At 36.5% G+C, this 11,465-nt stretch overlaps 1 protein-coding gene across 1 annotated transcript; it reads right to left on the reverse strand.

The window, feature by feature from the left end:
* Positions 1–3,634: 3,634 nt before the first annotated feature.
* LOC308689065 (scavenger receptor cysteine-rich type 1 protein M130-like) lies at positions 3,635–9,209 on the reverse strand (the record flags this gene model as incomplete). The annotated part of the gene is made up of 15 exons (XM_081362616.1): positions 3,635–3,732; positions 3,846–3,923; positions 4,232–4,288; positions 4,404–4,463; positions 4,995–5,078; positions 5,177–5,386; positions 5,488–5,802; positions 5,984–6,061; positions 6,175–6,471; positions 7,261–7,578; positions 7,670–7,751; positions 7,845–7,988; positions 8,077–8,159; positions 8,265–8,469; positions 9,183–9,209. 15 exons carry the CDS (start codon positions 9,207–9,209, stop codon positions 3,635–3,637), a joined length of 2,136 nt encoding a protein of 711 aa, XP_081218742.1.
* Positions 9,210–11,465: the final 2,256 nt, after the last annotated feature.

Raw genomic sequence — 11,465 nt, forward strand, 5'->3', positions numbered from 1 at the left:
GTGACCCTGGACCACAAAACCAGTCACATGGGGCAATGCAATGCAAGGACAAGAATTTCTCATATTTCTTTTAAAATATCTTCATCTGTATTTTGAAGATAAACGAAAGTCTTACAGGTTTGGAACGACATGAGGGTGAGTAATTGATGACATTTTTAACTTTTTAACAACTAATAAGCCTTTAAGTAAGATCCATTATGTCATATTAGGGCTGGGCGATATGGCCCAAAAAAAATATCACGATAATTTTTTTTATATCAGTCGATATCGATAATTATCACGATAAAAGTCAAATCTTTATTTCTTTCAAGTTTTAAAGGCAGATTTTTGCTCCTAAGTGAAAGTTGTAGAAACCAGAGCGTTAACTGTGGTTTTAAACTACTCGTTATTGTCAGAACATATCATGGCAAACACTTGCCAAACAGGTGAACATTTCACAAATCTGAGGTAGAACATTCAAACATTTGTCATTTTTCCTTAACAAAATAAATATATTTATTGGACAATTTCTTAGTTTCTGCATGTGCTAATTTTTTTTTTTTTTTTGGTAAAATGTGATATTCTGACTGTTTGAGTTTTATTAAACTTAACCATTGGTCATCCAGTATCATGCATTTAGATCATGACAACCACAGATGAAGCCAGGCATAGCCTGTAGCACCTCACTATCATGGCAAAATTTAACTTTATGGTTTCTGTGGTGTTTGTATGAAAAACAGCAGCCTAAATACATCATTAAATACTGTAATTATATTCCATTAGTCCTTTAATACATTGTCTACATTAATAATATATTACAATTCAATATGTATATCCCACATTTCATGGTGCAGTTGATATTACTAGGCTAACGTTAGAGTAAATCCATGGTAAATGATGGGAATTTGTAGAAGGAAAAGCCTTCTGACTGTATCGTTGCGCACAGTGTTTCTCCTGTTTGTCAGCGCTGTTTCATCTGCCTTTAAACTGGTTTAAATCACTGAGACATTGTGTTCTTCGTTGAATTCAAGCGCTTCTCACTAGATCTCGTGACGAGACCGATCAGAGTAAACGCATCTGCTCTAGTGAGCTCGCGCTCGCGCTGCCGTTTGGACTTTGAGCCGAGCGGATAAATGGTCCGTGTGGCGCGCGGTTCAAATGAGTTTCGTTCCGCTTTTTGCTCATAAACATTATCGAACATTTATCGACCTCTTGATATCGTTTTATCGAGAAAAATTATATCGCGATAATTATCGTTTTATCGCCCAGCCCTATGTCATATACACCTTTTTCACCACCCTTACATTCTTTGATTGACGCTTGTTTTATTATGTGTGTCTCTGTAGTAATTCTTGAAAGACAAATCTCAGCGTGAGGAGGCTCTCAAGAAATACAAGGAAAAGAAAATAGCAACATATCAGCTGTTGAAGAGAAAAACCAAGAAGGGTCAGCCCAACCTCAACCTGCAGATGGAGCTATTGCTGCAAAAGATTCAAGCGCAGCGCAAATAACTCACATCAGACTTAAAAACTGTTTCAAGTTGTTTAAAACATTTTAAAGTAAAAATTCACCATCACACAATAAAATTTGCATTTTGGGTGAGTTTTTTTTTTTTTTACATAATGTGTATAACTGTCTTTTACAGTATATTTTTTTTTAAATAAAAGTTTACATAAAGTTAATTCAAGCTGACAGCACACAAGAAATACTATAACTATGGCAGTAAATTTATGGAAAAATGTGATGCCTAATAATAATTTGAGTGGTAAATCCATTTTCTCATTATATTTAGGTAGGCTAGATAATGCTGTCAGCAGCTGAACTGCTTAACCGTTTTTTCAACAACTTTAAATGTTTATAGTGTTTTGCTTAAGTTCACCCCAAAATGAAAATTTCCTAATAATTTACTCACCCCAATGCCATCCAAGATATCCATGTCTTTCTTTCCTCAGTGGGAGAGAAATTATGTTTTTTTGAGGAAAACATTTCTGGATTTTTCTTCTAACAATAAACGTCATTGTTTACCATAGTTTTTAAGTCCAAATCAATGCAGTTTCAAAAGTCTTTGAAGTGTTTAAACGGGCTGTACGCGATCACAGCTGAAGAAGAGGTTGTTATCTAGCAAAACGATAGGTCATTTTCAAAATAAAAATTATAATTTATAGACTTTTTACCTTTCAATAGTTCGGATTGAGCTGATCAACAAACGGACAGGGAACTACGTCATCACGTTGAAAGGTCACGCCGGCGCCGGCAATACTATTTGAACTACTATTCATAGTCATATTCATCATAATGTTATTCATATACTATTCATATTCACTGAATACTATTACTATATAGGCTATATAATAGCAAACAATACTATTTGAACTATCCTCCTATACGGTCGCATTGTAAACAGTGGGGCGGTACTTCTGCCGGCGCCGGCGTGACCTTTCAATGTGATGTAGTTCCCTGTCCGTTTGTTGATCAGCTCAATCTGAACTATTGAAGGTAAAAAGTCTATAAATTATCTTTTTTTTTTTTGAAAATGACCTATCGTTTCGCTAGATAACAAACTCTTATTCAGCTGTGAAGACTTTTGAAACTGCATTGATTTGGACTTAAAAACAATGGTAAACAATGACGTTCATTGTTAGAAGAAAAATCCAGAAATGTTTTCCTCAAAAAACATAATTTCTCTCCCACTGAGGAAAGAAAGACATGGATATCTTGGATGGCATTGGGGTGAGTAAATTATTAGGAATTTTTTTATTTTGGTGTGAACTAATCCTTTAATTTTCTCATTTCTCATTTACTGCTTTTTAAAAAATATTGTGACAAATGTAATGAATAAATGGTATCTTTTGTTTATTAGGTGAAAAATATTGATATTAAAATAAAAAAATAATAGGCCAAATATTAAAATAAAAAAATTTGTTTCAATACATGTAACCTGTTATACAAAAATATTTCAGATAACAAAAACATGAATCTTTAACAGCAGTTTAAAAAACCCTCATATCTCCAGGAACTGTTATATGATTTGATGAAGAGGCAGTGGGTGTGGTCAGTGAGTCATATGGCCCCTCCCTCTTTATTTGACTCCTCCTCCACATCATCATAGTCTGTTTTTAAAAACAAAAGCAAACTGATCATTTTCATTGTAATATTTACATCAAGATGTAGTTTAAATGAGAAACATAACAAATAAAAATAATATATGCTATAGAAAGGTTACAATAACCTACCCAACAGGTTCCTCTCATCTTCATTGCTGTTCTTCACATCATCATACTCCTCCTGATCTCCCTCTGATTCACATGTGAAATAAAAACCTCACATTGTAGTTTGTAAATCAGCTTGTGTCATTAATGATGTCATTGATCTCTTTCACCTCATGACTGTCTGAGATTATTAGATTTACTCCTGATAAAGTCGTGATGATTCATTAATGGTAGAAATGTTCAATATTAGTGGGTGAAGGTGATCATGAACTGCAGTTCTGTGTGACTCACCCGTTACATCTCGAAAGATCTGTCCATTAATGATGACATCATCATAATGCTCTGGTGTGTCCACTACACATGAACATACAGACAGAACAAACATTGCATTATATCTTACAATGTAATTGGATTAATACATAATATCATAAATCACTATAAAAGGATTATGGTAAATACACCAATAACAATAAAAAGTAAACACCATTTCTGATAGAGTTCTGTCCACTTGTCATTACATCATCATAGCTCTCAGGTGTGTATTCTGTAAATTTAACATGAGACAATATATAATGTATATATATTTTTCTATATACATATTACAGATTTTAATATATTTTAAATATTTCTTCCTATTATAGAATAACCGAACGACACCTGTCTCACGATCTGGTTTCAGTCCATCAGTGATGACATCATCATAGTATCCGGGTGTTATTTCCTTCATCATCTCTTCTGCATCAAAACATGTATAATTTGGGCATTTTTTTATATTTTGGGAAACAAAATAAATGTAAAATATACTGTTGCAGGTTTTGGGTAATGAATGTTAGCTGTGTCCCAATTCAGAGGCTGCGTCCTCCGGTTGTCACATTTGAAGACTGCGTAATATTACGGCAACCGTAATAAAATTGACTGTTATTCCTTGTGAGGTGTAAAATACTGATTTTTCTTAAATGAGACCGCCTCAATGACGTATGCAGTCTTCAGATGTGACCTCCGGAGGACACAGCCTCTGATTGGGACACAGCGGGATCACTGACCTTTCAGGACACTGCCATTGGTGACATCATCATAATATGCAGTCTTGAACTCTTTTTCTAATAAGATAAAAGTTTTAGTATTGAGAACAGTTGAATTAGTGTTAAAATGTGTAAATATTTTTTTTTATATTTGTAAATCAAATTATTGATTTGGATCTTCTTCAGCTCTAACCTGAGAGAAACTCATCAGCATCTTCATACCCAGAATGCAGTTCTTCAGAGACGAGACTTCCTGTTAAAGGACAGAAGAACAGTCAGAAACATGTTCATTCCATACAGACTGAATCCTCATTTCTCCTTTGGATCATGAAGCATTGTGTTACTTACAACACAACACAAATATTAATTACTTACATTTTAAAAGCATTAGAGGCAGAAATCCTAATTTTTATGCCTATTAGTAAACACACATGTATCCTCACATGAACCCATTCCTCACTGCCTTCCAGAAATACACACAGGAAGAGACAAACACACACAAATACACACACACACAGACACACACACCTGCACCTAAACTTACAAATGTATGAACCCCTCTTTATTACCTCAAATTACAGACAGGAAGAGACACTCTCTGACACACACACACACTCACACTCACACACACACATAAACATGCACCTGCAGCTCTGTGGTTTTCTGTGAGGAATTATCTGGTTTAAAGCCGGAGGTTTAACAGGACTAATAATAGATGAACATCAAGTGTCTGACAGACTCTCTTATTAATCATATTAAATAAGATTCACGGCTCATGTCTCACCTCTCTGAGTGAAGTGATTGTGTCTGTGATGAATCTCCTCATAAACGGCCTCAGTCGTCGTCCTGTGTCTCCTCTTAGAGAGAGCTGTGAGTGTAGACAGACAAACCTGCTGTCAGTTCACAACACATGACTGATCACACACTGAATAACACACAATATGACAGTCTCTGGATCTCTCCTACCTCTCCTCATCACTCTGTTCTGCTGAATCAGTATAAGCAGTGGCACTAAGAGCAGTAAGAGCAAAACTCCCAGTACAACCACAAGCACAGAGAGAGACACTGGAGGAGTTTGTGGAGGAGTGACTGATGTTGAGCGCACTGTCTGAGAAACTGGAGGAGAAGCTGATGTTGTTGTGGCAGGAGTAGTGGACACTGACAAATCTGTCAAATCTGTCAAAACAGACACAGAAAGATTAAAAATCATGCAAATACAGTTAGTAGCACTAAAATGATGTTAAAATGACTGATATTGCTCAGTGTTTTGCTCTGACTTGCACAGGTGAGTCCAGCGTGCTCTTTGTGGGAGCAGTCAGTGTGGTTCTCCAGGGAGCGAGGACAGTCCCACAGGTGAATCTCATTCCCTCTGCACTCGACTCTGTTCAGCCACACAACACCTTCACCAGCACCAAAGACTGAATTCCCATCAGCCCTCAGTGCTGCTCCACAACCCAGCTGCCTGCAGACCACCTGAGCATCGCTGATGTCCCACAGATCAGCACAGACTGAACCCCACACAGCGTTATGATACACCTCCAGCCTCCCAGAGCACCGGCCCAAACCTCCCCTCAGTCTGAGAGGAACATGATCTAAATCACACACAGAAACATCACTGACCAGCTTCAACACATTTACAACAAAACACACTAAAGCTGGAGGCCTTTAAAGCTGTGATTAATTTTGAATGTGGAATAAAAATGAATTTACTGTACAAAAAAAAAATATATATATATAAGACAAAAAAGAAATATAAGCTTATGATAAACTTACTTGAACACTGTCTCTGGTGAGCAGATGAAGAGTTTGAACATGTCAGACGACTGTGAGGAGACTCATGATTTTCCTTCTCTGAAATATTAAAGTTTCAAAACATCACTGAACAGAATATTAGGCATCATAAATAATATTTAACCAAACATGATCATGTCAAACTATCTTAAATCCGTTAAATATCTTCTTACCAGAACAAGTGATCTTGGCCACTTCATTATCACAGTCATTCTGTCCCCAGGGTGAAGATGGACACTGCCATAGAGTGGAATCATGACGTCGACATTTAAAATAATCAAGCCAATTATGAGACTTCAGTCCCTCTGAATAACTGGGTTCACTGCCAGATCTTCCACAGTTCAGCTCTTGACAGATCAGACTCGCTGTGTCTCTGTTCATCTGGTTTACACACACATTACCCCAGGATCCATTGTAGAAAACCTCCACATTCCCTTCACAGCCCTCAGTTAACCTGATCTCTTTAAACTCTAGAAAGACAAGGAAGAGAATCAATGTCAACTTTCATGTGAGTCTGTTCATTTGGGATGCAAACCATTAAAGAATTTGACGAAAAAATCAATTGACGGTTCTTTTAGTGCTTTTAAGGTATAAATATTTGGAAAAACAAAATGCAAATCCATTTCTAAAGGATGAGATAATTTAAAAATTAAATATATTTCAAACATTTAAAACAATTCATGCAAAGGGTGTTTACACAGACTTTTTAGTAACTTTTTTGTTTTTTTTATTGGGGGGGGGGGGGGGGTTGTGATATAATGTAATACCACTTTAAACAAACAAAAATGCTACTGACCAAATGCACACTATGTATATTTAGCTACATTTTGTTGTATGAGCATTCAGTCAGTAACTATATTTCAGTCTCAAAGTTTGCTCTAAACTGTATGTTTTTGATTCACTGAACAAAACTGACCCATTTGTTCAGGAATCACTACACTAGTTATGCTGTGTGCTGAGAACCGACTCATTAAAGTCATTCATTCGGACTACATTAGTCGCGCTATGCATTTCATGAAGTAATGTTGTGTTGTGGTAACAATAAATATATTACTTCAGAAAACTCTGTCAGAGCACATAGAAAAGTGCATGTGAAAGAACAGTTATTGGTTCTAATATTTTATATATATTTTCAGAATAAGAACATATTCTCAGTTCCCAACACTGCTGTCGATGTGCATTATAGTGTACTGGATATTATCGGTCACATTGATAGGTTATTGATAATGTTATTATTTAAATTATTCTTTACTGATTACCTGAGCACACGACTCCTACATCCTCCTTGTGTTGACAGTCATGTTTCCCCCAGCCTGGAGAAGAGCAGTTCCACAGGGACGTCTCATTCCCCTCACACTCCACCTCATCCAGCCATATGGGTCCAGAACCAGGACCAAACCAGGCTGGGACCTGCTGGTTACTGAGGGCCACTCCACACTGCAGCTGTCTGCACACCACATGGGCATCTTTAATATCCCAAGAGTCATCACACACTGTCCCCCATGAGCCGCTGTGAAAAACCTCCAGCCTCCCTGCACAGTCTCCCCCAGAACCCACCAGCCTGATGGACCCGCGACCTGATATTCAGAGAGAGAAAAACAGTGCTTGTACATGAACATTATTTATCATTAACAACTAAAGAATCTGCCCAGATGTTGATTTTCTCACCAAAGTGTTTGATTGACAGCTGTTGTGTGGAGCTGCAGTTGAGAGTTTGTGGAGAGCTGCAGTTCCTCAGATGAGCTTCACTCTCTGGAGAGAGTATTTATTAGTCATTCAGTATTTATCTAAAATGTACACTACATGAAAACCAATGACTTTATCACGGTGTGAATTTGCTCACCAGAGCAGACGACTCCAACATCTCGTCCATGAGAACATTCAGCTCGACTCCATGAAGAGACGGAACATTCTGAGAGTTTTGTTTCATTCCCGTCACAATCAAACACATCAGCCCAGATTTCACCACTTCCCTCTCCAAACCAGTCTGATCCCACAACAGACACAGCAATCCCACAATTCAGCTGTCTACAGAGGACACTGGCAGCTCTCATATCCCAGCATGCATCACACACTGTGCCCCATTTACTGAAGTACTGACGCTCAACTCGACCAGAACAGACGTCAGAACCATTGACCAGTCTGAGGTCAGTGTAACCTGGACAAAGAACAAAGAGTTTACTTAAACAGTATATTCAAATAAATGTTTAAAAAAGCTTCTTTGTGATTATCTTAATAAGTTGAAATCTTTCTGCTTCATTACCAGAACATAACAGTCCAATATCATTCTCATGGGTACAGTTGTTTTTGAGAGAAGATGATGTTGGACAGAAGTAAATCTGAGACTCATTTCCTCTGCACTGAATCTCTTGTGTCCACATCTGAGCGTCTCCTTTGCCAAAAGCATCTTCTCCCAGCACCTGTACAGGAGCCCCACAGTCCAGCTCTCTACACACAACCTCTGCATCCTGCTGGTCAAAGGCAGCGCCACACACTGTGTGCCAGGTGTTCCCACGAAGGACCTCTAGCCTCCCAGAGCACAGGTGAGGTCCATCAACAAGTCTTGTAAACCGTCCATAGTTTACGGTTTCTGATTATATTGAGAGAGTGCACAGCACAGAAGAACACTTTAATTGGATGTGTTATGTCCTGAAGAGACATCTGGCAATGTCATTTTTATACAGACATAAAGCAACAGCAAGTCACTGTCCTTTACTTAAATATTGTTAGTTATTTTTTTTATATGAATTGTTTAGACAATAACATGTTAATTATTCAACAAATTGCTTATGAAAAACTCTGAATACAAATTACACCAAGTTGTTTTAATATTTGTGGATGAACATTCAACATTTTTTTTGTATAACGCTTTTCACAACATTTCGTTTCAGAGCAGCTTTACAGAAAATGCATGAGTCCACATTACAATTTAGAGTCATCTGTTAGAGTCATCAGAGATGAGTGACTGTGTCCAAGTTATGCATTTCAGAAATACAAATCACAGTCAGCTAATAATGTATTCATTTAAACAATGTATTAATTTAAGCAGAAACAGTGAGCTCATTGAAGTAATGAATACATGTTGTTAACAAATAATTAGGATATAAAGAAAGTTGAGTATTGGTGCATGTTGAACCATGATCAGTGATGTATTAACAGAGTGATGTATAGAGCCGCTCACCTGAGCATCTGACTCCAGCATCTTCATGATGACCACAGTCACTAACACCCCATCCGTCTGATCTACAGTTCTTCAGTGTTGACTCTGATCCACTACAGTCCACTTCATCCATCCAGATTTGACCTAATCCTTGTCCAAAGTAAGCACCACTCAGAGCATCTACAGTCTCTCCACATCCCAGCTCTCTACACACCACTGCAGCATCAGTCTTATCCCATTCATCATCACACACTGTTCCCCACTGACCATCATGAAGAACCTCCACTCTACCAGCACAGCGACTGTTACCACCAACCAATCTAACAGTCTCGAAATCTGTACATGAAAGAGAGATTTAGCTAGTAGCAGTAGAACATTGCAAAGTTGAGGATATATTCAAAATAGGAGAAAATAATTGCAACAAATTAAATTGGTTGCCTCTAAAAATTAATTATTAAAATTGAATTGGTATTAGATAAATGATCTAGTGTCATAAGATCTATTTCTAGATATTACACAGGCCTCTATTCAGTTTCTAGTGGCAACTGCTCAATTAAACATAATTTCACCTCATTACTCACTATTTTTTATTTTATTTTTACTTACCAGATGTTGTTAGAGTGACTATAGAGGAGAATAAAACGAGTGTCAGAAATCCCTCCATCTTCTTCTGCTCGTCACACTGTTTGTTTGACTCTGTTTCTCCTCTGCTCCCTCACACACACTGAAGAAACTGGCTCCTGTCAGTCCCCTAAAGAGAGAGAGACTCTCACAGCTGCCAATGACACTCACTGTTCCCTTATTAGACACAACAGAGGAAATCATCAAACACAATCACTGACAAATCACACAGCAGCATTTTTATTTTCTCCATATATATATCAATAAAGTGTGAGCGCTGATGAGCGGGACTCCTCCTCCAGTGTGAAGAGACACTTCACTGAGGACAGACTCGTGTCAGTCATATGTCAGCGTGGAGAGAAAGTCACACTAAACTTACAGGAGATTGATAGAGAAACACTGCAGGTTATATTCAGCATCAAAGCCTGTCACTGCACACAGGAGATACAAGACTGACTGATGACTGACTGCTCACTTACTGAAGCTTCATTTCACACACTAAAATAGTTTTGCTGTAAATAAATGTTTTAATAAGTTTATTTTTGTGCATAATATTAAGTGTAGTTTACTATGTTCTAACCAAGAGCACAGTAAACAGTGTTTTAATAATATATAACATGAACTGGACTGGTTTGTACAAACAGAGGCTATTCAGATAATATTTGTAAATAAACATTAGTTTCTCTTCCAAAGTTATTCATTTGGCATCATATTATGCATTTGTAGCTGTTATGTGTGTTTAGTGTGTTTGATACTGTAATGCTTGATTCATCCTCCAGATGGAGACACAGAACTTGTTATTGTAAAGAGGAGCAGACAGGAGTCTTGACCTTGTGGACAAATCGACAGACATTTGGACAGAAATTGATCATTACTCTTTTTACAGCTACTAAACTTTTTTATTATTAAACATAGAGCTTATTTTACTGCACATGTATTTGAGTGATATTTTTATTTTCTTTAGGTTATTATAATAACCATTAACATATAACATATAATAATCATATAAAGCTAATAAATATATATATATATATATATATATATATATATATATATATATATATATATATATATATATATATATATATATATATATATATATATATATATATATATATATATATCATTATATATATATATAAACACTTTTGAAGTGTTTTACCTTCCCCAGGATCAGTGGTTCTTAACCCGGGGGTCAGGGCCCACTATAGGGGGCCTCAGCAAACTTCCATAGGGGTCTGCAGGATGACTTAAAATATTACAATTAACATTTTATTATTATTTACAATATAATTGATATTAATAATATTATTAATGTGAATCATTTTTATTAAATGCTTGTTTTTTATTTTACATTAGAGAAGTATATTGCAATGGTGATATTTATTTATAGTTCAAACAATAATAAAATAAATTGTGAATAAGAATCATTATTATTGTTGTTGTTGTTGTTGTTACTGCAGTTATATTGAATGAGGGAGAAAATTGGAGGTTTCCTTTCTTTTCTTAGCTGATCAAATGCCTGAATTATAGTCCATTTTCCTCATGTTCATCTATATATGATCTTAAATAAGTTGAAGTTGCAGTGAATTGTTAAATACTGGGTTGTTCTGTTTAATAGTGATGTTCTGAACTGGTAAGAGGTTCAGTCACAGTCCTGTTGCATCATCATTTTTTGCCAAT

The sequence above is a fragment of the Scardinius erythrophthalmus genome (genome assembly GCF_964197995.2).
Source record: "Scardinius erythrophthalmus genome assembly, chromosome: 4".
NCBI lineage: Eukaryota > Metazoa > Chordata > Actinopteri > Cypriniformes > Leuciscidae > Scardinius > Scardinius erythrophthalmus.